The 27,365-nt window shown below is 40.3% G+C and overlaps 2 protein-coding genes across 4 annotated transcripts in view; one reads left to right on the top strand and one right to left on the bottom strand.

Annotated features, from left to right (window-relative positions):
- The window catches only part of SEPSECS (Sep (O-phosphoserine) tRNA:Sec (selenocysteine) tRNA synthase), a 40,905-nt gene extending 38,503 nt beyond the window's left edge, over positions 1-2,402 (bottom strand). For both annotated transcript variants that reach the window (XM_065699635.1, XM_065699625.1), the window contains exons 1-2: positions 2,230-2,402; positions 390-544 (exon numbers count right to left, since the gene is read on the bottom strand). In XM_065699635.1, the coding sequence (XP_065555707.1) occupies positions 390-544; positions 2,230-2,343 (269 nt within the window). In that variant the 5' untranslated portion in view covers positions 2,344-2,402. The remainder of the gene's footprint in view (positions 1-389; positions 545-2,229) is intronic.
- A 3,228-nt stretch (positions 2,403-5,630) lies between these two features.
- On the top strand, positions 5,631-27,206 carry PI4K2B (phosphatidylinositol 4-kinase type 2 beta). 2 transcript variants are annotated; one of them, XM_065699611.1, is made up of 10 exons: positions 5,631-5,872; positions 9,135-9,292; positions 14,447-14,647; positions 15,133-15,264; positions 17,444-17,597; positions 19,156-19,223; positions 19,705-19,804; positions 21,262-21,395; positions 22,473-22,532; positions 25,549-27,206. In XM_065699611.1, the coding sequence occupies exons 1-10, from the start codon at positions 5,716-5,718 to the stop codon at positions 25,720-25,722; spliced, it is 1,338 nt and encodes a 445-aa protein (XP_065555683.1). In that variant the 5' UTR covers positions 5,631-5,715; the 3' UTR covers positions 25,723-27,206. The 2 variants fall into 2 exon arrangements, with proteins under 2 accessions (XP_065555683.1, XP_065555674.1); XM_065699602.1 differs by having other exon boundaries at positions 5,631-5,992.
- The last annotated feature ends 159 nt before the right edge of the window (positions 27,207-27,365 follow it).

Raw genomic sequence — 27,365 nt, 5'->3', positions numbered from 1 at the left:
CCAAATAGCTGTTCACTAGGAATGTCTGATACTTTACAACCACAGTGGACAGTAGTTTTGGATAATATACAGATGAAAAGCTGCACAGCACTAATAAACAGCAAGTAACACATAGATTGTTTTAAAACAGGAAGATCTCTGCTTTCCTATGTGCAGTCAACTCAATGTCTTAAACTTCCACCAGTGCAGCATACAGGACAGAACCCTGACAAAACTTCCCAGTGAGTTATTAATGAAAATTTAATACAGAAAGTTGTACCAATTCAGTATTGCATTAAACTGTCTTTCTAAAATGCTACCAAGGTCTTGGATAACAAGACACAATAAAATATGCCATTTGAAAGCATTAATAATAAATCTGAATAATTCAAATTGACAATAACTTGCACCTGTAATGCCTTCGGGCAACGAGTCCTGACGCCACTCTTCCTTCCCTCTCACCCACACCACAATTGCCCAGGAAGTTATTGCTGTCCATTATAGCGAGTTCATGAAGAAACAGTTCAATGGTGCTTTCATCCCATCCATCTTCAGGGCATTTTCCCTTAATAACAACAACATACAGGTAACTTGGAAACATGGAAATTAAGCATGAACAAAGCTTTATGCAACTTGTTTGATTAACATTACCCTTCTTTCCCACGCTGAACAGCAGTTTGTGTTTTTGTTATGCTGTTTTATATTATCTAAAGTTACAAACCTGTATTCAAAGAAAAGTTAGTACTGATTTTTCCATATATTAAGTGCAATTACACTAGCATATCCTGATATTTAAAACAGTCTGGTTATATTTCACTTTCAAGTGTTCTTTAAGGTACACACAAAACCACTGCAGCACATACATGTTAATCACTCCCTAGAAGACTACATTATTTGATGTATTCTCAAGACAAGAACTTATTACTACAGGAATTCAACAGAGAAAACTGGATGAAAGGGAGACAACTGGGCATTATAGAACCAAAAGTATTAATTATGAGCAGACAGGAAATACAGTTTCAATTCCAACACCTTTTCCTATCTGCATATTTTCCTTTCTAGTTACAGAATCATAGAACTGTTTGGGTTGGAAGGGACCTTGATGACCATCCGGTTCCAATGCCCCTGCCACAGGTATGGACGCCTTCCGCCAGACCAGGTTGCTCAAAGCCCTGTCCAACTTGGCCTTGAACACTTCCAGGGCAGAGATAGCTTCTCTGAGAAACCTGTTCAGTGACTCGCCACCCTCACGGTAAAGAACTTCTTCCTAATGTCTAATCTAAATCTCTATTTCAATTTAACACCATTCCTCCTTGAATTGTCACTACATGCCCTTGTAAGAAGTCCCTCTCCAGATTTCTTGTAGGCCTCCTTTAGGCACTGGAAGCTGCTCTAAGGTCTTCCTGGAGCCTTCTCTTCTTCAGGCTGAACAAAGCCTTATCATCTAATAGGCAAGGAAAGTACTTAATATAACACATCAAAACCTGCAACCAGACACACGCTCTTTACTGTGTTAAGAACTGCATTCTTGTCTTTGCAAACTGCAGAAAAGACCCTCAGAGAAAGTTACCCATATACCCATGACACATTACTATAGCGGTTTAATAGTTCACAGGCTTTTTTTACAGGCTCTAATAACACTAATATGAATTCAGTAAAACATCCTAGTTTCTAAAGTGTGTTTTAAAGTTAAGTGTGATGCAGTGGATGATGTGACTGATTGTTCAAGAACATTTGAGAGTTCACTGATTATTTCTAAACACTGGAGACCAAATCTACACTGCTTTGGCACAAGCATCATTTTGCATCTCCAGCATCAGTATGCTTGTATCTTACTGTTTTAAAAGCCGTTTGTAGCTCTTTGCCTTTCTCACACGCACACCCAGAGGCAGCATTTTTTGTCCCAGTCGCGGACTTTCACCCAGGGGCTCCGCCAGATCTCTGCCACCAAGTACAGGGCGCCCAGCTCTCTCCCGAGCCTCCGAGCCTGGGCCGTGCCCCAGCCACCGGCACGGCGGGTCAGAGGTCCGGAACACCCGCGTGCGGGCCGCAGAGACAGAACGGCCCCGCGCGTGCCCGCGGGCCCGGCACACCTCCGAACTCTCCGGGCTGTGCAGGCCGCTCTGGCCATGCCCAGACCGGGCGCAGAAGAGGCGGGATCAGCTCCCCCGCGGAGCCCCGTGCCAGGCGGGTGCTGCGGTCCCTGACCCAGCGCCCTGCCGCCCGACGGGGGCGGCCCGGCCCCGTTACCTGCTCCAGCAGGGCCCGCAGGCACAGCTCGTGCGCGCGGCGGCCCTGCGCCCCCTGGCGCACATAGGCCGCCGTCACCAGCCGCTCGCTGACGCTGAAGTTCTCCGCGTTCATGGCTGAGGGAGGGGCGGGCGGCAGCGCGGCTCCCGGCGGCACCGGCCTCCGCCGCCGCCGCCGCCTCCGCCGCTTAGCGCCGGCGCGACGCGGCGCTGCCGGCAGGGCTGCCGGTAGCACAGCTCCCGCCGGATGAGGGCCGTTGGAGTGCAGCGCATGCGCGGCCGAGACGGGCAAGAAGCACCTTCCCCGGCGGGGGCCGGACCGCGCCCGCCCGAGCACGCTGGGGCCGCTCCTGCCGGGGCCGTCCCCGCCCAGCGCGGTCACAGCGGCCTCGGCCGCCAGGTGGCGCTCCGGGCCGCCCCTGCTGCCTGGGCAGGGTCTGCGCGGGCCCGCGGTGGCCTCTGCCGGGAGCCGCGGCTCGGCGCCTCCAGCGCTCGGGGCTGGTCCTCCGCAGGCCCCTGTGAGGGGACAGGAGCTGGGGCAGCCACCAGCAACAGGAGTTCTTGGTTGTGAAGAGCCTGCTCGTGGGTTGGTTTTCTCTCCACCCCCCTGCGAAGTTTAATATTAGGCTGTTGAGGACAGCCACATTCGTCCCCTGAAGGTTCGTGTCGGAGCAAGAACCTTGTCTGCTCCTCACAACGTTTCTGACGGCAAAGGTGGTTTTGTGGAATTGTCCTCCTCAAACAGTGGCAATCTGCAGCCGAGCCTGACTGCCAGGGTTGGAAATTGCATTACAGAGAGAAAAGCATGGTACTGTGAGAGAGCTAACTTGCTTACTCTTTCAGGCCCATCAGGGACAGGCATTGCACCTTTTTAAGGAATCCCCAGTGAAACCTCATCAGGTGGAAGCTTACCTGGGGCGCTGGGGTGGTTGCATCCCCTGCCCTTTGCACTCTGGCAGCAGCGGGGGCTAGCAGGTTGCCGTTTGCCTTCCTAAAATAACCAGCAGCAAGCGTGTAAAAAGGTGCGTTAAGTACACAGTATGCTTGTTCCAGTGTTTGGTTTCAACCAGCCTGCACCTGGTCAACTGAATTTGTTTATGAAGGCTTATCTGATTCTTCTGTTTTACAGCTTCAAGCTCAGGTGGCTAATTAGCATGAGAAAAGTACATAGTGATGGTCCTGCTTTTGTAAATGTAATTAGCCTGATTAGGATCTTTCAGGCGTTCTGACAGAGTAATCTTACACACCTGTTAGAACTGTTGGTTCAGATTATAATTAACACGGTTTCTTAGTCCTTCTGAATGGAGAGGAGGTTTGCAAGTTCAATTATCCTCGTTCTTAGTCCCCGTAGTCACGCTGCATCTGGATTGTTAGGACGTGCCGTGTTGCTGTGCCTTTAGAAATACCGAGCAGCTATTCAACTTGTTCTTTACTTTAACTATCACAAGAGGGCGCTCACCTAAAGGTGAAGGTGCGGGGTTGCGCATGGATGTGTTCCTTTCTCCTCCCCCTCCGTTTTCCCACTCCAGTTTCGACGTAGTGCTCAGATGTACATTATAATCCGATGACAAAGTATGCCGTGTGGATTAGCAAAATAGAGACAGATGTGTTATCACGAGGAAAACGATTTAACTTATTTGCATGATTTAATTGTAAGTAATTTTAATCCAGGTGGCTAATTGAGAGTATTAGCTACTCAGAATTACAGTTGATAGTCTGTTAATAACTGTGATGGTGATGTGTATTGTGTTTAATTATGAGTTGTCGTAGTGTTTGAACTCTGCACTGCTGAAGACTGAGGCAGCATTAAGAATTTGTTAGATCAAGACCTGTGAGCCTGTTACAGAATTTTCATTACAGTAGAAAGAAGATGAAAACTTAGTTGACTGTTTAGACACGCACTATTATGTGTAGATGAATCCCTAAACCAGAAGAAATAACTAATGAGTTATCTCTTGCTTAGCTTTTTCAAAAGAAAGAGCTTTCAGACTTTTCAGAAACCCATGAGTGGTTTATAAACCCATGGACAGAACGTTACTGAAACAGCCACGACTCACTGATAAGTAATGTAGCTAAAGGGAGATGCAGCCCTCCTTCATGCTCTGCTGGGAAGAACATCAGGCTTCTCCTGTCTTAGTCTGGTCTTTTTGTTTGCTTCACGCAGGAATTAATATCCATCTAATCTTCTGTACAGAAAAATTACATCCAGTTGCTATAACTTTCATCACTAGGCATTAAATGACTATTCATCTGGAGTCACAGCTGACTGAATATGTTTGCTTTTAATAGAAACAAATGGAAACAGAAATGCGAGCATGAACAGATTTTATCAAATGCTACAGATATTTATAGTTACATAAATAAATGACACTCAACTTAGTTCCAAAGTCCACTGGCTGACAGGTAACCCAAGACAAAACAAACACAAGTCAAGCATTTCAGTAAGGTTTTATTTTGTCAGTAACCAAGCAAAGCAATTTTCCTCCTGTGATCCAGGTTATGTACAGAATGAATCCTTATATTATGAATAATTATGAGAATAATGAATAATAAATATGTGCAATTACTATTTTAGCTGGGAACTGATTTGTTCATAGTATAATCCAGAATCCCAATTCTACGCAAGTGCTTCATGCGTGTCTCTCCCATATTTCACCAGAATCTCTGGCTACCGCACTAAGGAAACACCCTCTCCTGTAGAGAGGGGTGGAAAGAAGGCATCCCTGCCGAAGTCTGGTGCAGTGTGTTGGGGTTGTAGTTGTGTTCTCTTTCTTCCCGTTAAAAACAAAAGGATGGTTGTGGGAACATGGGACATAATGGCAGTATGTTCGAGTTGGTTTTACTTATGTTGGTTCTTTGTGGGAATTACCGTGATGGTGTAGAACAGTGCCCTTTAAAGTACAGGAAGGTATTGCAGCTGGCTGGTGGAAGTGGTGGCTAGGGGATAAGAATGTTTCGGCTGCAGAAGTAACCCAAGCTTCGCGGGGAGGGGGGGAGGGGGGTGGGGGACAGTGCTGTTAAATGACTAGCAGTGACAACATTGCAAGCACGGAGGCCTGTAGCTGTGATTATTCCCGGAGGGCCACTGTGCAGATCACTTAGGCTCCCTGGTGCAGCCAGCCAGGGCCGGCAACGGGGCCTCCACTGCACAAGCTCCCTGTCCCCCGAGAAGCGTGAATTCTTTCCAAGCTGACGTGCCCGCAGCTAGCCTGGATGAGGCTCTCGAACCCTCTCTGGCCCCTCCGCAGCGCCCTGTAAAGCGTTGCCCGCATACACAAGCTCGTGCAGACAGCCGTGGGGCGCTGCGACGCCCAGCAGGAGCGCTCGGGGCCGCGGCCCCTTTAAGGCAGGTAGCGGCGCCAGGGGCGGGCAGCCGGTGTCCGCGCATGCGCAGGGCTCCGGTAGGAGCTGTGGCGGCTGGGTGTGCCATGGGCTGCATCGGAGGGGCCTGAGCCCGCCCTGTGGCGCCTCCCACCGCGCTCGGCCCATGGCGGAGCTGGGTGCCGGAGAGGCCGATGAGCGGTTGTTGCTCCTCGCGGAGCCGGCGCCTCAGGCAGGGCCGCCCTGGCGGGGGCTGCAGGTGGTGAGAGCTGCCCCCGGCGCGGCTGTGAGGCTGTGTGGGGAGCCCGGGCTCGAGGAGGAGGGTGAGGAGGACTCGGGGCCCGAGGGCGATGGAGAGGACGAGCCTCTTCTCAGGGCGTCGGGGGCTGGCCGCGGCCGCCGAGCGGGTGCCGCCTGGGATAAGGAGTCCCGCGCCGCCGCAGGTACGGCCCAGGGCTGCCGCCGCCCCGCCGGGCCGGCCTGAACGCGGGGAGAGCTGCGCCAGTGGGAAAGAGCCTGTGCGCTGTCCTGCTGGCCAGGCTGGGAAGCCACCTGTAGGACTGAAGTACGCCTGAAGTGCCGCGCCCGGGGGCTGCGTGAGGTGTCCCTGCCTCACAGGAAGCGGGTTGGGAGCTTTTGTCTGCAGCCCAGAGGCTCAGCGAGGTGCGGGGAACCTTGCTCAGCTCACGGGCTCGCAAACTAACAGCTTTCGAAGGGAAAGAGTCCTGTGAATGGCTCGAAATTATAGTGTTTTGTGCGCAGGGCTGCACGAAATCATCTACATCTTCATGAGTGTCTCTGCCGTTACTCTCCTTGTTCTCTGTCTTCTCTTTTGTTGGGTTTTGCTTCTCTCACGGTTTTTGAATTTTACGGCTTTGCATGTTTTACAGACTTGTGTTCTGTGGTGGCTCCAGCTGTTGCTTTCTGAACACTTGGCAAACTCTGCCAGGTTTTCTCTTTGTCTCAACTACCCTAGCAATTACTTGCTTGTGACCCCCATCTTCTTATCCTGTGAAAAAAAATTTACTTTGCTTTAGTTCTTGCTCCAGCCATTTCTTTCACGTGTATTAAGAGTTTTGCATGTGGACTCTTCTGTCATAGTTTTGGTGTGCATAAACAAAGATCTGCTTTCTATGTTTTGAAATCCAGACTTAGAGAAAAATATGATTTGAAAAATTAGAAATGCAAAAATTCAATTATCAATTTTAAAAGAAGCGTGTGGCAACTATCTGATTCTAAAAATAAACTATATAGTATTCATTATAAGCTATTATATGTATAACTGTATAACTAGATACATATATGGTAAACTATGCAATATTTATTGCTTACTTTTTTTCTTTAGACTTACAAGCTTTCTGATCCTGTGCAACTTTGTAAATAGATGTTCATCTGGGAAAGGTTCAGTGATGGAAATCTATGGACTTCTGTCACATAACAGCGTTTGCTGTTGCAATTATACCATAGGGTTCCTTGTCAGAGACTGGTAATAATCGTTCCTTTTGCAAAATTAAGATTAAAAAAAAATCTGAACAAAACACCCATCTATTTGAGGACCAAAAGCTATGTTAGTAACTTTTATCTGTAGCCACAGGAAGCTTTTGCTAATGTACTGTGATTAACCATAAGAAAAAACCCAATGATTCCAAGTATAGACCAGACTTGTAGTGCAAACATGATGTTATAATGTTGGGAGTTCTCTTGTCTTGTTCTCACAAGATGCAAGATGTGTTAATGAGACAGTGCTTCTGACAAAACAGTAGTTAATGCTTCAGAGTGGAGACTAAAGGCCTGGATCTGCCCCACTGGGGCAGTGAGAGGCAGACTTAACACTTGGGATCTGCCCCAGGAGTGTTTAAGAAAATCTCAGAACTGTGATTGCAGCATCTCATCTCGCTCTTGTTTCCTTGTCCTTACCCTTTTCTGTGTGTCTAGCACTTGAAGGATTGTTTCATGTGTAAGGTGGAACAAGCACGCAACAGATACTATTAATGCATTTTATTGCAACACGGAGAGGGTTTTCCTAATGGAATTGTGGTCAGAGTATGAGACTCTGTATGGAACTGGTTGAAGTGATTACCTTTAGTCATGTTAATGTTAAATAGTATAAAGCTAGTTTAGTAGTGGAAGAGTGCATACATGTTACTCTTGCAGAGTGTATTTGTTCAGCTTGTGTCATGTTAACCTGACAGAAGAACAGGTTGAGGTATATACATGGATGGTAGTATTTGTATCTTCTTTGGCACAATCTCATTGTTCCTGTATACGTGTATACATTCCTATACATCCATGTATAGCAGCTTCACAACCTTAGGCCTTGTCCAAATGAATTCGAAAAAGCTTACTGAGCTTGGTAGTTAAACTTTGTGTGTGTGAGCTCTGGTTTCCTGGGTGGGAGTTTAAGCAGAAAAGTAGCTCACAAGAGTGGTTGCAAGAAAAAGTTTGGTTAGTTCTAACTGTAAGTTTAGAGTCTCTATGGGGAGTGAGTTGTGACCGTAACATGCTTTCATAGTGGAAAAACTTGATTAAAGTAATTTTTTAAGAAGAAACCAACCTAAGGAAACCCTGCCACATTCAGCAAATACTAGCTTCAGTGAAAATGGCTTGTTTTCCTCTGGCTGGTGTTGATAAACAGAAAGGAAACTTAAAACTGCTAGTTTCCTTCTTCTCAGCCTGTGTGTTTTTGTACTGCCATGTCACTGTAGCAACAGAAGGCTTTCTAGCAGCACAGTAGCAATACTGAAATAAGTTTCCCAAATTATTTTTCTCTCCCTTGACCATACAGCATAATGTGGTTTGTTTGAGTTGAATTTGATTTTTAATGGAATATGTTTTTCTTGCAGTTATCTCTTAAATTAGAAAAGACACAGCTGAAGAATTTCCTCAAGGCAGTGAGACTTCTTATGGGTTTAGGTTATGGAATGAATGCCTAGAAATTAAAACTTGACCTCTCAGTTGTCTTCTGCATGGACAGCTTCAGTCCCTGTGATAGGAAGTTCACTTACAGATCCTCTTCATCTGGAAGATTAATGTGCAGAGCAACTTAATATGGGTGTTGCATTTTGTTTGGTAACAATATAATGCATAACTCTGATTTTGCTTTCACTGACAAAAATATGCAATAGTTGCAGCTCAGCTGTGTGGTGCGATGTTTCTTCTGTAGAGGTAGTTGAGGTTTTATTATGGAATAAGAACCACTGATTTGAGAGGTAAAAGTCCATAAAAATAAGGGTTATTGTGGGTTGGGTTTTGTTTGTTTGTTGGTTTGGTTTGGTTTTATTTTTTGCTTCATTTCCCTAACTCGCTTAAGTACTGTCAGGGAAGTCTTGGAACCCTTTCCCTCTTACTCTGTGAAATGCAATTTACTGATTTTTCCTGATAGTCCCAGTAAAAGTCTTAAAATTAAACTGTAGTTTATTGCAGAAGTGTTGGCAAAGTAGTCTAACAGATTTTGATCCAGTGGGCTGTGGTCTTTACAAATGACCAGTTTAGCAGGCAAGGCTGTGAGCTTTTCAGTGTGCGTACTTAGGCTGTTAATTTGGAGTACAAATTACATTTAAGATTGCTTGTTTTTTTATTTTTCAGGGCATACAGGACATACTGCTGATATGAATATATTTTTAGATGATCCAGAATTTGCAGATATTATTCTGAGAGCAGAACAAGCTATAGAGTGTGGAGTTTTTCCAGAAAGAATCTCTCAAGGATCCAGCGGGAGTTACTTTGCCAAGGATCCAAAAGGGGTGAGCATGTTATTGCAAAGTCAGAGACTCTATCAGCAGTGACTTTAAAATGGAAATTTTAAAGTTCTATTTAAATGGAAATTCATTTAAATAAGTTGTTTAATAATTTACGGTATGCCAAAATCTATCTTGTGAAAAATCCATGCAGGTAATACTTAAATTTCTAATTACGTCTTGCAGCATAAGCTAAGCCAGAAATGCAAGAGTTATTTCTGTGTTGCAATTTACCATATTTTGAATTATCTGCACGAAAGGAATATGGAGAAAATAAAAGGGCCTCTAACATCTGAAAACAATTCTGAAATTCTCTTCTGCAGAGTCTAACGTTTTGTACCTTTTATGTTTAATTGATTTTTCACCCAGCAGAGCTTCTGATCTGGGTACTGTTTAGGTTTCTTTAGCTAAGCCTCCTATATTTTTATCTCTCTTATTGTTTTGATAGTCTTTTATTTAGGTCACATCTTCTTCCTCCTGTATAATTGGTTGACAAGCAAGAAGAGTGATACAAACAAATCTACCTTTGTACTTGTCTGCTGAATCATAACTAGAAAATTTGTTTTCCCCTTCTTTAGTGGTAAATGCTACCTTGAATTGTGATCATCAAAGAAGTAACCCTAAGGTTACCCTGAGACAGAGAAGAAGCAGTTACCTGAATATCTTCCTTGGAAAGTAACATTTGGTTAGCATTGTTTAGTTAAAGACATACTTGCACGTTGTTTTCTTTATATTGGAAGTTCTTTGTTTAGCAACCTATTCCAGAAGACTCCAAACTTCCACACCTTTGTTAATTTGTCATACCTGATATTTAAGGTCAGTCAGCAGTCTTCTGGTCTTAGGTAGTTGTAGGCGTTTGTTAATCCTGAAGACCCCAGTTATATTTGACATAGAAGTCCTAACACTTCAAGTGCCTAGGTTTTTGGAACATATTCAAGACTGTTGTTCCTCCCAACATCACCAAAATGGTGATTTTCCATTTGTTTAGCAAGTGTTATGGGTTTTGTTTAACTTTTATGTGTATTGCCGGTCATTACAGAATGTATTACTGTTTTGTCAGTTAATTTTCATGGGTGTTTATTTTGTTTTAATGCTGCTTTTCTGTTGATAGTTTTTATACTTTATTGAATGAGTGATTTTTAGAATAGCTGCCTGACTCAATACAAATAAATATATTAATTTATTAATTTATTTCTAAAATGGAAAGTGGCAGAACTATCCCTTCAGAATTTTCTAAGAGCTGCACATCACAGTTCATGCTGTGGTGTTCCAGGAATATTTGTTAGTAATGACCCACTTCATTCTAGTGAAGAAGAGCCAAAGTAGGTTGGGAAAGAAGGTGTATCTCTTTAAGACTGGTAATAGAAAATAATCTTTCTCTGATCGCTTTTTGAGATTCTTGCTGTCACATCTAATGCTGTTAATGTGAAAACCTGTTCGGTGTCTGCACACTTCTTAAACTTAAGTCACTTCCCTACTCCAGTAGTTTAGTTCTTTGTAGGTTTTCAGGGTTTATGCTTATATATAGATATTCAAACTTTACAGTGTTTTTGAAGATGTACTTTAAATTAGGATGGTATTTAATATGCAGTAGAAAAAAAAATCTGAGTAACAGAATACTGATTTAAATGAATAATTTTTCAAAAATCTCAGGCAGGTTATGTCTAAAGAGTACAGTGTTACACTCAAATGCTTTAAAACTATGTAAGTGGTTTTTTTTTGGGGGGGGGGGGAGTTTTTCTTAATGCTGTGCAATCAGGGTCTCTTATTCTTAGAAAGTTAGTTACTACAAAAAACCCCATACTTGTTCTTGATTTTAATATGTGCAAATCTGTTTTGTCTGAAGCCTTTCCAGACTGATATTGCAGGGTTTTTTGGTGACTAGCAAATGCCTGAGAGACTCATTGTACCCTGGGACAAATGAGAAATTACTTGCAAACCATTTCTGGAACTACAGTATTTTGGATGGAACACCTTATTTCCTTGTTTCTTATGTGGTGATTTTTTTGTTGGTTTTACTTTTGTTTTGCATGAGGTGGTGTTTTTGTTCCTAGTTAAGTTTCTGATAATGACTTGCACTCCCCCTTTATGCAGATCATTCATTTGAATTTAAGTGTTTAGGAGAAAGGAAGATTTAAACACCTTTTCTTGTGGGTTCCAGAAAAAATTCATTGCAAAATATACGAAGGTGTTTGCCAACATGGGACTGAGAATAATGATACTGAGTTCTTAGCTGACTCTGAATTTTGCTTTTGTTCTGTGCACTAAATTTAGAGCTTATCTAAATTTGTTTTCCGCATTAAAGGTCTGATAAAACTTAATTTTGTCAATAATGCAGCTCCCATTTGTAGAATGGATTTCACATCCTGTTGGACAGAGTATTGCATCATTCTACTACAGACCAGTTTTGTGACTTGCTGTCTCCTGAATTTCTTGCGTAAGCTCTTCCCTGGCATAAGGAGGAGGAGATTATTAAAGACATGCTAAGCCTTCTTGCTGGTCAGCTTCTGAAGTGTTTACCCACACTAATGCCAAGTTGTAGGTAAAACAGCTTGCTACTGCCGGGTCATCTCATTTGCTGATTTGGGTCTATCAGAAAGATTAAAATTGCCTAATAAAAATTAACGTTTTGTGCTTATTGCCATAGTTGTATACTGATAAATAACAGTTCTGTACTTAAGCAGTACAGTTGCTGAAGTGTTGAATGTTTCTGCATTTTCTCTTCTTTGTGTAACCAGAAAAGCAAAAGACATTGTGTCTGTTACAAACTGTTCTGCAACATGATTTTGACAGTTTAGCTATTGGCTGATTGGCAATGCTAATGGAGTCCTGCAAAATTAAGACTGGCCTTGTCTAGAAATTGAGCTTTCTCCTTGTACTCTGGTCCTGAACAGCAGTGGCGCTGCAAAATTTAGCAAGGGTCTAACTTAAGTGAAGACTTAAAAGCCGTATCTAGATTTGATACTATAGTACAGTACAGCCTGGGCAAGCAGTGTAAGGAGCTAAGCTCTTTTTTAAAATGAACAGTTTGTAGGAAGTATTATCCAAAGAAAAGAAACAGTTAATGGCTTGGTATTAATAATACAGTGATATTAAAATACAGTACTAATACACCACAACATTTCTGGGAAATGAAAAGCTGCTGGATTTGTTCTGAGCAGATACCTGTGATTCCAGCAGGAAAAAAGTAGGTAACTTTTTAACAGCTCTAAACCTAATGGGAGAATTTTGGCCTAACCAGTGTACAAAGTGAATTCAGCTTCCAAAGTGGTGTGATGTAAAAAAAAAAAAAAAAAAAAGTAGGGCAAGAGAACATCCTGGCTTTCCTGTTGCATAAGATATCCATTGTAGTTTTTCGTGTAGGTCTGAATTGAATTGTGTATGTGCAGTTGCATAGAGCTTGCTCATGATTTTGAATGTAACTTTAGAATCACAGCTAACAGCACACTGAAAACAAGAGAATTTTTGTCAATTTGTTCTTCTCCTGCTGATAGGAAATTTATTTTCTAGGATGAATGAAACAGTAATGGTTTGTAACTTATTTTTCCTGGTAGTTGGTGGGACAAGACAGGTGATGATACTAATGCCTGGGGTCTTGTGTAATCTCTTTGCAGACTGCATGAAATAAGTTCTCTGTATTTGGTTTCTCTTGGACAATCTTGGAATAGTTGGATTGTCTTGGATACAGTGGGTGAAAGTTCTCCAGAAGCTTGAAGGTCACCTACTTGCGTCCTCTCCCTAATCTTGCTGAATTGGCAGTTACTGAAGCAGAATGCTAGTTTCTGACTGCCAGCAAAATCGTTCATGAATTGAGTGTAAATTAGGCATGAGTGTTGGTGCACAACAGGCAATTTTTAGCTTACTGAGATATTCCCTTTTTTGATAAGGATTCAGGAAAGTACTAATATGTGAAAGTGCTTCTTATGTAGTTGTTCTTAGATATTTATTAGGATTTTATTTACTTGCTATGATTCTGTGAGAAGGAATGAAAAATACAGCGCTTCACTTGAGCTGGAGAAGAGTCATTGCATGGACTTTATGCAGTTGGCTGAAGTTTATCACAGACAGTGGAAGGTTATATATTTTATTGTGGTAACAATCTGTGTTTTGAGGTTAACAAACATGGAATCGCATGTAAGAAAGGCATCTTGAGAAATCCTCTATTTAGTGCATGTGATGAGGAGCAGGATTGTTCTAACATGATTCCTGATGCATGTCTGTCTAACCAGTTGTTAGTGGCATCCTGTTTTGGAGACTCTTGAACCTGGCAGTCTGTTCTGGTCTTGAGCTGCTCTTAAGGCTCAAAAGGATTTTTTTCTTTGTAATTCATCTGCTGTGATTCAAGCCTGTCCTTTCTCGGCTCATTAACAGTAACTGCTGTTCCTTTTTTCTCTATAGCAACCAATTGCATAGTTCCTTTTGCCCCATTTTCTCTTAGGCTAAACAATCCCTGTTAGTACAGTCTTTCGTTATTCACTTTTTCTTGTGTTTATTCTCATTGTTTTTTCAACTTTCTCCTGTTCATTAACAGATTTCTTGAAGCATAGCGCCCAAAATTGAACACAGTGTTCTGAGTACTTTAAGCTTTGCTACATGTCTCCAATGTAAATGGTGGCTGACAGTGTGAACCATTGTCAGCTCTCCGTTGAGGATTCTGCAGCAGTGGTAAACAGCGCCACTTCTTGGAATTACAAAATGCAGCTTTTCATTTTGATGCATTTTGATCCATTCAAACTTAAAGCAGTAAAGTAGATAGAAAAAGGGTAACGTTGGATTATTAACATTCTGTATGTTTACTATGTTTTACTATGTTTTGTATGTCCACTTTTCTGGAACCATTACATCTTTTGTCTGAAGTATAATGGTGGGCTGAAAATGATTTTTAAAACTCATTAATATTGAAATGCTAGTAAATGTTAGCTGGGTTTGATTTTTCTCTTATGAATAGCTTATTTTGAATTTCTTCTAGACAAGCATTCTACAGTAAATTTATTTGGAATATCAGTTTGTTAGTTTTAGTATTTCATCATCCGAAAACATCAACTGTAAAATGCAATGTATAGTATCTAACCAATATTTTCAAATAACTAATTTTCAAAATAATTTTAATCTTTTGCAACTCAAAGAATGCATGTTTTCATTTTATATTACTTATTGTAGAAAATTATTGGAGTGTTCAAACCAAAATCTGAAGAGCCTTATGGACATCTAAATCCAAAATGGACCAAATATTTTCACAAAGTTTGTTGTCCTTGCTGCTTCGGCAGAGGCTGCCTCGTTCCAAATCAGGGATACCTCTCTGAAGCTGGTGCCTATCTTGTGGATGACAAGCTGGGACTAGGAGTTGTACCTAAAACCAAGGTAAAAGTTAAAATACATAAATTATTACATGAAAAATTATAGTGGCAGATTTGTCAGTCTCTGGACTGTACTTGTGGTGACATCCTTGTATATCGTTATTCCCGATTCATGTATAAACTGTTACAAATCCAAAGGCACAGTCGTTTCTTACAGACATAGTGACTGTGATTTTTCGTTTAAAGGATAAGCTTTAGATCTGAATTGAATTTCTTCTTTGAAACCACTTCAGTTTCTACCATTTCCTGACACTTTCATTTCCTTGTCTTTTGGTGAGAGGCAAAATTGCAAAAATTGGCATATAAAGATTCCCGTTTTCCTTTTGAGATACGTGAAAAGGTGATATTTGCTACTTTATGTAAACTTTCTGTTGGAAATGCCTGATGCTTCTTTTTGCTTTTTTGACAGCTAAGCATAAATTTAATTGTAAATTTATAATTGAAATAATAAGGAATTCTGAGCTGTGTTTTTAACTTTTGTATTTTAAGGTTGTCTGGCTTGTCAGCGAGACCTTTAATTACAGTGCAATAGATCGCGCAAAGTCAAGAGGAAAAAAATACGCTTTAGAGAAAGTGCCAAAAGTTGCTAAAAAATTTAATCGAATTGGACTACCTCCTAAGGTAAGATGGGAAAAAGTAATTTGTGCATTTGCTGATTCTTATACAAACCTCTCAATTAAATAAAAAATAAAAAAATATTTGTAAACTTCAACAGTAGAAGAAAAATTTTGTTGCTTGTTGAAAACTATCTCTGGATGACTGAAGTTTGATAGATATGACTGTTTATATGCAGAATCTGTCCACTCATCGTTCCTTCATTTGAACTACTTTAATAATCTTGTCACTTTTTGTTTCAATTTGTAGTCTAGTTTTCTGCTGGAGGAGTACCATGTTAGTGTTGTACATCTCTCACTGTTTTGGCCTTTTCCTTTTATTTTTCTTAACTGTTTAGTTCATTTCAGTATCATTCTTTTTATATTGTCATATTTTCTCCCCTGTAATTTATCTAGTTATGTAATTTTTCCTAAACACTTGTGGGTTTTTTTCCTGTTTGTTTTATTATTTTAGGTATCTTATTGTACATCCTGCCTTGCTTTCATCTTGTGTGCAGTACTCCAGTGTCTAACACCCCACATCTTTCTTGGCTAACGAGCCTTATTTTATCCCCCAAACACCACCACAATGGTGTTCTCCTAAACTTAAAAAGCACAGGTTATATACAGGTTGGGTAATTCACTGTATCAGCTCTCATCAGTTTTGGTTCATGTGGCATACCTTATGCAAGCTTGTATCAGCATGGCTGTTCCACATGCTCTGCGTTTATCCATGTCTCTGCACATGTGCATCTGTTTGCATTTTACTTCCCAAATATAAATCTTCATTTGGATTTTAATCTTGAGGATCTTACCTGTTCCCCACACATACAGAGTTGATGCCATCTGTAGTTTTCTTCCTTGGATTCTACCTTTGAGAAACGTACTTCAGCCATTTTCACGCAAAAAGTGTTTGTCTTGAAAAAATGGCTAATGCTGCTTTTCTCATCAAGGAAACAGGAACTTTTCATAGGATCATAGAATGGTAGAATAGTTAAGGTTGGAAAGGACCTTAAGATCATCTAGTTCTAACCCCCCTGCCATGGGCCGGGACACCTCACACTAAACCATGTCACCTAAGGCTCTGTCCAACCTGGCCTTGAACACTGCCAAGGATGGAGCATTCGCAACCTCCCTGGGCAGCCCATTCCAGTGCCTCACCACCCTTTCAGTAAAGAACTTCTTCCTTATATATCAGATCTAAGCTTCCTCTGTTTAAGTTTTAACCCGTTACTTGTTGTCCTGTCACTGCAGTCCCTAATGAATAGTCCCTCCCCAGTATCCTTAGCAGCCTTCCAGTATCAGAAGGGGTCTTATATGAGGTCTCCACGCAGCCTTCTCTTCTCCATGCTGAACAGCCCCACCTTTATCAGCCTGTCTTCATATGTGAGGTGCTCCAGTATATATGTTTTGTTTTGTTCTTTTTTTTTTTTTGGTGAGTTTCTTATGGGCTATTGAACCAATGAAAAAAAAAAAAAAGAAAATAGTTGAGAAGGCTGCATGGAGACCTCATAGCAGCATTCCAGTATGTGAAGGGGACCTACAAGGGTGCTGGAGAGGGACTCTTCATCAGGGACTGTAGTGGTAAGACAAGGGGAAATGGGTTTAAACTTCAACAGGGGAAGTTCAGGTTAGATACAAGGAAGAAGTTCTTTACTGTGAAGGTAGTGAGGCACTGGAATGGGTTGCCTAAAGACGTGGCAAATGCTCCATCCCTGGCAGTGTTCAAGGCCAGGTTGGACAAGAACCTTGGACAACATAGTCTGGTGTGGGGTATCCCTGTCCATGGCAGGGGGGTTGGAACTACATGGTCCTACGGTCATTTCCAACCCAAACTATTCTGTGATTCTATGTTACTACTTTTTCTCTGTTTCAAATATTACTCATAATGCTTAGTGTTCACTTATGCTGAGCTGCTTGGCTGTATTTTATTTCTGGTAAACTCAGTGAATGCTTAAACAAATATTAAAAAAAACTGAAACAGTCACAACTGAAGATTCTCTCTCCCCCAAAACTAAACAGAAAAAGCCCTCATGATTTGACCCCTTTTTTTCAGAATTTGGGAATGAAAGAGAAACCACTTAGTAATCTTTTTTATGTCATATTTCCTATGTACTTTGAAAGTACATAAGAAGTTTTTCTGTTAAGATTAGTTATGTGACCTAGCCAAGTGCATTTGCCAAATACTGTTTTACTTAATGTTTCAGGTTGGCTCCTTCCAGCTGTTTGTTGAAGGATATAAGGAAGCTGACTACTGGCTCAGGAAGTTTGAAACTGATCCTTTACCTGAGAATACAAGGAAAGAATTTCAGTCACAGTTTGAAAGATTGGTTATTTTGGATTATGTCATCAGAAATACAGGTATTTGTTAATGTCTTGATATTTATCTACTTTCGTGAGGCAGAAATGGTAAGCAGTGCTGGCAGCAAGCTGCTGCTGCATGCTTTTAATGTATTTCAGGTGCTTTTCTCAAGATTGAAGGCCAGAATGTTGCATTGAAAACTTAAATACTTCAGATTCAAGCATTAAATATTGCAAAATCCAAACAACCCTTTTTGGCTGTTACTTGATATTTTTAAGCAATGGAAGAATTCAAGAACAAATACTTCCATTATGCTTTAATTCTGTAAGTAGGCTATTAACTAACTGTCTGTTTCTCCTGCTTAGGGTAAGGGATGGTGAGGTTTCGGGAACCATAGGACAAGCCGTTACTACCATTCCTTTTATGCTAAGCTGGAGTTCAGAACAGCACAGTTTTGCGTCAGTACAAAATAGTTCATACTCATTGTGACTAGGCATTGAAGTACAACTGTGGTGTGTGAATCTTGGTTCTTTTGCACTCTTGTTTCTTCCACTCAGAAGCTAGGATTTGTCTGTTGCCTATGTAGGTATTCCAAAGGCAGATTTATATTTAAAATATACTCCTTTGCTGCTTTGTCTGAGGTGGGCATCTTTACTCTTCTTCAGACATATATCAGCTCTGGTTAATTTTTCTTAAATTCACTTACTATAAAAGAACCTGGCTGAAAATATGTCACTTAACTTGTGGCCTTTTAGAAACAAACTTAAGTTTCATAAGCACTTAATGCTTTCTAGCCACAGCTGTGGTCTGTCAGCTTTATCAAATAAATCCCAATGTTTCCAGACAAGTACTGTGTCCTGTGATGTCCTTAAAATTGTAAGGAAAATACTCAAAATGCAGAACATCACTATGGGAATGGTTTTACCTTTATCTACTATATTTAATGATGATAGAACATGAAAAACTTATGATGGATGTTTAACTAAAGTTAGGGGAGCACCTCAAGATGACCTACAAATCCGTGCAGTCATTTTCTATCTGAAAGACCTTGTCAAAGCCTCCAGTGTCTCAATTTTGTGTAAATGGTGCAGACATTTTCAGCTTCTGAAAAGCTCTTCATTCCCCTCCTTCCCCTGCTCCCAGTCTTTGAGGAGTCTGTTTTCTTCATGTAGTTGAACATCACACTTTATATAATTTTGCAGGGTCTCTCTTATTCCCTGTCAGCAGTAAAATAAGCTTTAAAATTAAGTCATCGTGGTACTGCTGCTGATAGTTTTTTCCCAGGAGAAGTGCAAACTACATCCAATCTTTTGCGCATAAAATGGATGAAAATAATTTCTCTTAGCTTACCTGGTATTTTGCTGTATATTCAGCCAGCTGGGGAGATTAAAGCAGTAATAAATACCTAAGAACACTTGGTAGATTTTTGGTCTTTCCAGTTGCCTTATACATTTCAGTAAAGCTAAAACATATTGTGATGGAGAAACTCTTGGAACAGTTTTGCCTGACTCTTTTAGTAAATTCTCTGTAAATTTACAATATTAGTCATTATTTATCACTTTAGATGATGATTTCTTTGTAGATGACATATTGTGACATGCATTTTCCTGTTTAAAGACAGAGGTAACGATAACTGGTTAGTCAGGTATGAAAAACAACATGATGGACTTGATCTGTCAGATAAGGTAAGAAAATTGTTCTCTGAAAGTTATATTGCTTAAATTGTTTAGTTTTGTAGCTTGGTCTTGCACGGGATTAAGTGCATGGCTTTAATTCTGGCGTATGGTCTCAAGAAATTTAATTGCAAATTATTCTAGGTGAAGTGAAGGGGAAAGGAATTTGAATTAGATTAGTCTGGATAAAAGAGTGCTAGAAGGTATTTTTCTTGTTCTGTATTTTTATTTCCCCAGCTTGGGCTATAGTAATAATGAAACTGCCCACTGTTGCTCAAGCACATTTTTTCAGCTGTTTATATGCTCATCTTGTATTTGGGGGAAGGGTTCCCCTTTAATGATGGTAGAGTAAGAATTACACATGCTGGAGTTGATTTGGGTACTCCTTTTTATTGTTTTAAGTGTGAAGATAGTATATTATTTAATGTTTTTAATGTATTTCACTATTTTTGTAAGCACATAGGTGTCACTTGTTGAAATATTCCTTCTATAGGATAGCCAATGGACTGTAACTGAGGAATCTACTATTAAAATTGCTGCAATTGACAATGGTTTAGCATTTCCTTTTAAGCATCCTGATGAGTGGAGGGCGTGTAAGTATTGCGTTCTTCAGTAATCCATCTACCTATTGGGAGAGTAACTTCCAAATTAAGTATTTCTTTTTTGCTTAGGTTGTTGTAGTGCAAGGATGGAGTCTGGAAAGTCAGAGCTCAGCTGTATAAAACTAGCAGAGGACATAAAGGGCAGAAGGGTTAAGTAAGTTAGAAGTGAGAGTGGGACTGAAGAAAAGTGCAGCAAAGACTTAAAAGCAAAAGGCATAAGAACAAGTTACTGCTTACTTTTTATCAGTTTTCACCTGTAAGATTTGATCTTTTGGCTCTTGGGTCTCAGAGCTCATAAGCAGCGCCTCTGGGTATGACAATTAGGCAAAGCAGAAGAAAGGGAGCACTTAAGCAAAACAGGCATACAGAAGTCTATAGGAGTAGATGGGGTGCATTGAAAACACAATGGGAGCTGTGTGATGTGAGGCTGTTCTCTCAGCACTCAGGAAAGATTGTAGTTAATGTGGGAGGTTGCTGATGCGTAGAAAAATGTATCGCATCTTCAAGAAGGGCAAGCTGTAGAGTACAAGGGATCATAGGGTAGCCAGCCTAACCACAGTCCCCATGAAGACTGTAGAATGAATCCTCCTGGAAGTACATGAAGAACAAGGAGGTGATTGGGAAACCAGGAAGGACAAACTGTGCTTAACTGACTAGACAGCTTTTAATGCGGACTAGCTCAGTGGGTGAGGCAGTGAATACTGATTTTTTTTTTTTTTTTCCTTGACTTGTGTGAGGCCACCTGTGTCTCTCATAGTATTGTAGAGAAATATGAGAGACGAACTAGACAAACAGGCTGAGCTGAATGGAAAACTGTCTGGAGTGTCAGGTGCAAAGGGCTGTGAGCACTGTTAGGAAGTTTCAGTGGATGGCCTGCTGCTGGTGATGTTCCTGAGTTCCTGCAACTGATACTGTTTGGTGTCTTGTTTAGCGTTTGGTAATAATCTTACAATATCTCTTGAAAAAGCTGTTTAACAGCAATTACGGGAGAAGTTAAGTGTTTTTTCTCAGCATGCATAGAAGCCATTTTAATGAAAAAAAAAATGTTAAAAAATAGTAGCTACTTTTTTGTTAATTCTTCAATAGGAGCAAAACATCTGACAGATTTATATTTGCTGCAGCCATTATTTTACTCCGAAGGAAGCTGCATTACTAAAGTAGGAGAAGGCCGCTACTGGTGCTTACAGTATTTATATACATATTTTACCTACTGCTTCAACTAAATATTTGTTACTTTAAATATTATTTTCACCTTTTATCTAAAAGTCTCAGTATCTGTAAAGCTGCTTTTGTAACTGTAGCCACAAGAGGTATATGGGGTAACAATGCTGAAAAAAATGGTGTATTACTGAGAAATTAGTAGGCAGCAGAGAATTGTGCCAGTGGTAAGCACTTGAGAATGTATTTTTGCCTGTTGTTAATTCTTGTGTACTGTTTTTCTGCATTAGATCCCTTTCACTGGGCTTGGCTTTCTCAAGCAAAAGTTCCTTTCTCCCAGGAGACCAGAGACTTAGTTCTTCCTCGCATTTCTGATATGAACTTTGTACAGGATCTTTGTGAAGATCTTTATGAACTATTTAAGGTGAATTGGATGCTTTTTGAATTAAGCATTACTGCAGTAGCTAATACATTTAATGGAACAGTAGATGAGTTTAACTTCTGTGTGTCATGATACTGTTTTAGCTTTAATATTGGTAGGGTAGAAAGGGAGTATATGATAAAGAGGATACTGTCACTAATGTGGCTAATTGATAGTAGCTCATTTGAAAACATAATTAGCTTTTAAATACCTAAGTTTCACATGATCAGTTAAAGCTACTTAACTTTCATAGCGCAGGTCTGCGTAAAAACTCAGTTTAACATACCTGTGTGGTGTGTGTAACTGAAGATAAACTGTAGCAACCTGAGGAAATCACGTATTTAACTTGAAGACCTGCATACCTTTCATAGACTAAATTTTATATATATATATATATATATATATTTATAGTGTGTGTGAAATCGGTGCTGAAATCTTGACGCAGTTTAAAGTAAGTCGAGCTTACCTTAAAGATACTGAAACTGTGCTACAATATTGAGATGTAAAGAAGTGTCCTTCTATGAAACATTCTGTAAACAATTCTGTCGGATGTTCAGGTGAAATTATCCAAATTATCAGGATGGAAAGAAATGGAAACTTTAAACTTCTAATGAAAATGCAGCTGTAATGTTAAAACTAGATCCTGAAACACACTTGCAGTGTTTGGTCTTTGACTCATTTGTATTCAAAATGACTGGGTTGTCTGCTAAACCCAGTGGAAGTTGATTATTTAATAAATCTGAAGGAGGAGGTATTCTGTTGTCAGTAAAGGTGAGAGAGCAGTGTAACATGATGTGATGGTATTAGACATACTACTTTAGAACATTGATAGGTATCTACTGATAAAATATATCTACTGATGTACTTTATGATGTGGAACATCCTTCATTTTCACATATGTAAACTCGCTGCAGTAAACAGACCTTTTTGTGTCATACTACGACTATTTAAAGCTTCCAAAATTTATTATGATATCGGTAAGCGTGACTATGCATGCATTAAGTTGCTGAATTTGCATACTGAATATATAGCTAGAAATAAATGGGTCATTTCTTATAATAACTATTTTCTTTATTAAAGACTGATAAAGGATTTGACAAGGCTACTTTTGAAAACCAGATGTCTGTTATGAGGGGGCAGGTAAGACTGCTTTTTTACATTTTCATTTATGTATTTAATTTGCCAGTGCTTGTCAGCTGTTTCTTTTAGAGCTACAAAAACTGACTCCTGTTGAACTGGAAGACACTTAAAGGTATCTTCATCTGAGAAGACTAAATTTCTTCTTAGAGTTTGTTCACGTAATACTTCATAGAAGGTATTTAAAATATGAAACACTGGAGAAGAGTCATAAACTCGAATGGAAGGTTTGGTGGGTAATTTCATTATGTTACTGACTTTATTTTGGAGAGTTAACTTGATTATTGAAATGCTTCTCACAAGAAAGCAATATTAGGTAATAAAATTTCTTCATCCTAGCAAATATCGGAGCCATACTTGGAACCAGTCCAGTCATTTTCAGATTTAAAAGTTGATGATGATTGAGCATTGGTTTGTTGTTTTGAGTTTGTTTATTTGTTTGGAGGTTTTTTCCCCACAGTGAGGCAAGAGAGGAGAAAGGGTTTCACCATCTTCTTTGCTGTTTTAAAATTTAAGACTGGTGTGAGATAATGGAAAACAAGCTTTAGCTAAGAACAAGTTATTTAGCTCATTATAGGCATAAAATAGTGATTTATGAACATGCAAGGGAATTGGGCTAGATAAATTAAGTCCCATTTGCACTGATTTTATTGAAACCGATTTTCTTTGTTCATAAATTCAAGATGGATAGCTTAAACCCCAATATTCACACTTCTTAGAGCAGCTTAATCATACCTTTTGTCTGTAGAGTTTTCTGTGTCAGTAGTACCTTGCACAAGATTGCAGCTCTGCTTAGTCAAAGCATAATCCCAGTTAACATTAGGTGTGTTGGCTAAAAGCCAACAGTCTTTACTTGAATTAAATTATAGGATTTATTTCTGAAAATACTTCTGAGAAGTTTGTGCAGTCACTGGAAGGTAACTTCTGAAGGATTCATCCATCTTAATCTGTGTTAAGTAGCTTTTTTGTGATGAGACAATTGGCTACAGGGAATCTGTTAGTTAATGAGAAGCTTAAGGAAACAACTCATCTATGTAACTGAGAGAGATCTAGCTAAGGTTGTCTGAATAAATTTCCTATTATAAAGGCTGCAACTGGACATTTTCTTCACACCTTTTCCCTGAAGTGAATTTCAGCAGAAAATTTATTTTAAATTTTTCTCTAGCTGTATGAGAATGGGTTTCACTGTGGGAGATGTCAGGTTTTCAGGCATGAGTTTAGGGAAGAAATAAGGACGATGAGTTATTCTTGGATGTGACTGGAAATACATCAGCAAATTGTGCGTTTTAGCACTGATTTTAGACTTGCTTTTGGTGTAAAGCCAAAGCATGTTACAGGGGCATTATAGAAGAGTTAAGATGAATTTGCAGGGTAGCCAGAATATCTGTACATGCATCCTTAAAAATAAAAACTTTTGAGAATTTGAAAATTAAGAATCTAGTGGACAGAGGATGAAGAGAAAGGCATCTTGCATGTTAGGGGTGTGAGATCTTTAAGATGCCAAAAGTAGTGAGTATATTTTTGTGAAGTGGGGGGGGGGAAGGATTTCAAACCCAAGATAAGCAGTTCCCTCAAGAATATGGAGACTAAGAAGGCAGGTAATGCAGATCTACAAAGGGCATTGCCTTAAAACTTAGAAAATGTAAATGTCCAGTGGAATTGCTGGAAGAGCTGAATTGCAGTAAACCATGCAAAAGACCATCAGGGTTCTTCAGCCATGGAAGTGCAAAATAAGCAGGAGATCAGTAAGTTCACAAGGAAGAAAGGGGCACTGTGCAGGGAAAAAATATGATATTAAGGGTAATTGAAGTGTGTCACCAGAACTAAATTCATGGAATGATAGGATGGTTTGGGTTGGAAGGGACCTTAAAGATCAGGCAGTTCCAATCCCTGTCTGCATGGGCAGAGATTGCTCAAAGCCCATCCAAACATGGCTTGGACACTTCCAGGGATGGGGCATCCACAGCTTCTCTGGGCAGCCTGTTCCAGTGTCTCACCACCCTTGCAATATAGAACTTCTTCCTCATATCCAGTCTAAATCTTCCCTCTTTCAGCTTAATCCCTTTACCCTTGTCCTGTTGCTACATGCCCCTGTCAAAAGTCCATGTCCAGATTTCTTGTAGGCCCCCTTTAGGCACTGGAGGCTGCTCTAAGGTCTTCCCAGAGGCTTCTCTTCTCCAGGCTGAACAAGCCCAGATCTCAGCCTGTCTTCATATGACATATGTCTTCAGCCCTCTGACCATCTTCATGGCCCTCTGTTGGACTCACTCCAAGAGGGTCCACATCTCTCTTGTGCTGGGGGCTCCAGAGCTGGACACAGTAATTAAGGTGGGGGTCTCATGAGAGCAGAGCAGAGGGGGAGAATTGCCTCCCTCTACCTGCTGGTCACACACTTGTTTACATGCAGCCAGGTTTGAATTGTTGGAAATGTAGTACTTTTGTGTAGGGAATTGCTGCAAATTGAACACTTGCCTCAGTTTTCAGCAGGTTAACATTGAATGTGGAGTAAATTACTGGGGCAGTTCATGAGCACTGAGGTTTTGGAAGGAGATAACATACTTCTGGGAGCTAAGGTCTTGGCACTGGTTCTGGTGTGGGTTAATGATATTGCTTCATATCTTCTGATATGAAAATAACTTGCAGCTACAACTCTTGGTAGATCCTATGTTAAATACATGTTGATTGCTTTCTTGTAGCCTTTTTTTTTTTTTTTTTTTTAAGCATGCAGTGCTCCTAAAAGATGTGCTGAATTGAAAATGCTCTCAGATTTTTGTATCTTAACTTTTTCCAACATTTCAGAGGACATTGCATGAAATAGTCAAGAAAAGACCGGAAGGGTGGTCAGTGGTGGGATGTTACAATGTTACCAAACAAATAAAGTATTTCTACTTGCAATAGAGTATCTTTAAAAAATGATTTATTCGACGTCACATCTGTAGGGACAGAATTTATTTCAGTGACATCTAAAATTTATAAACCCATTAACCACAGTTTTATTTGTATGCCTTTGCTCTTTTAGATATTAAATCTTACTCAGGCATTAAAGGATGAAAAGAGTCCCATTCAGCTTGTTCAGATGCCACGTGTGATCGTGGAACGAAGTAGCACTGGAGGTCAGGGCCGAATTGTTCAGCTGAGTAATGCGTTCACACAGACCTTTCATAGCAGGAAGCCTTTCTTTTCCTCCTGGTAGCAACAAAAACACGTGGGAAGAGTAAGTTTCTTGAGTTCAGAAAGCTACTTCAGTGTAAAAGTTCTGCAATAATATACTTCTGCTGTATGCCAAGAGCTCTTGACTGCCACCACCTCAGAACTTAAATTCTAAAGACTTGCGAAATGTATTTTGAATGTAATAAAAGTTTACAATTTTTGTCTCAAAATTGTGAATTCTTATGTCGGGGATGAGAAGAACTTGTCCATACTGTATTTTTATAGACTAATGTATTCTGAATAAGGGAAGATACACAGTTTGCATATGCTGAGAACCTACTTTTTGAATACTACAGGAGTTCTTTTTGTTTCATATAAATGTGAGAACCTGTATACTATTGACTTCTTTTATATGGTCTTTACAAATTGCAGAATGTTATCTTTGATTGTGCAAATGCTTTTCCCTGGAGTTTCTTGCTAGTATTTTAAGCTGTTAGGTTTTTGTAGGCTAGTTACTTGAGAAGTCATGCACTTTAAATAAAAAAAAGGGGGGGGGAGGGAGAAGGGGGAAAAAATGCTTCAAGTAGGTTTTTTGCACATTGGGACCAAAAATAGCTAAACAGTTGCTTTACAGCAATGTTCAACCTGAGTGAAGCACGCACAGCTCCTACTGATGGAATAAACTGAGTGTATGTTTCGGGGGTTGAAATTTCACCTGTAGCTTTTAGAAGTAGTGTATTTAAGCACATTAGGGAAAACTGTGATATTTCTTTATAGATCCCTCACAGCAAAGGAATTGCAGCATGTTGTTGCAGGTTTGCTTTGCCATATGCCTATAACTGTGTCCATCAGTAGTCACCAAAGTGGTTCTGCACTATGAATGATGGGAGCACTGATGTGTTCAGCACGAAGCCAGTCTGCCTTCTAGATTTATATGTAAACACACAGTTGTTTTTGTTTTTTACTGGAGAAAAAAAGAAGACAAAAACTGTGAGACATAGAGCATAGAGACTTCTTATCATGCCCTTAGCAATGTCATGCGCATCTGCCATTTGCTTTTATGCTTAAGTTACGTGGTTTAAGACTTGATTGTCATGTTTCAGGATCTGTGGCTTATGTAACATGGAAAGTGTTTTTATTTTAGTAATTTTCTGGGCAAGTAAGACCAGGAAAAGGAAAAAAAAAAAATGCTGCTTTTATGGAACCTTCAGTATTTCAGTCATTGCTGTATTTTGTAATTCTAAGCAATACTGTGGACAAAAATAATAAAATGCTTGTATTTTATTTAATTTTGAGTGGATGTAAATGTTAATGTAGCATGTCAGCACTTCGCATGCCAAACTGAAATGTTTAAGCCTTAAATGTAAAGCTCACTCTGTGGTGGAGTTCAAAATTGGGTTGAAATGATCGCCTTTATAAACATTCCACGATTGTTTTTATCCAAACAATGTACTTAAAAAAATTAAGGTGGTGTTTATGTACCAGATGTACCCACAGAAGAAAATAAATGTCACGGTCTAAACCGCACGGGGTTCGGGCTCGGCTGTCGGTGGTGTTCTATCGATAGACCCTGTTCTGGGGTTCCACGCTAAGGGGCGTGTTCTCCCTTGGCGCGGGGGCCGCCGCGCCGCTGGGGGGAGCCGCAGCATTGCCTGCCGTGTCCTCCCTTGGCCTGTCGGTGGCGAG

Source organism: Lathamus discolor, chromosome 1 (genome assembly GCF_037157495.1).
Source record: "Lathamus discolor isolate bLatDis1 chromosome 1, bLatDis1.hap1, whole genome shotgun sequence".
NCBI classification, from domain to species: Eukaryota; Metazoa; Chordata; class Aves; order Psittaciformes; family Psittacidae; genus Lathamus; species Lathamus discolor.
The sequence above is the reverse complement of the archived record's forward strand: the minus strand, read 5'-3'. Positions and strand labels throughout refer to the sequence as shown.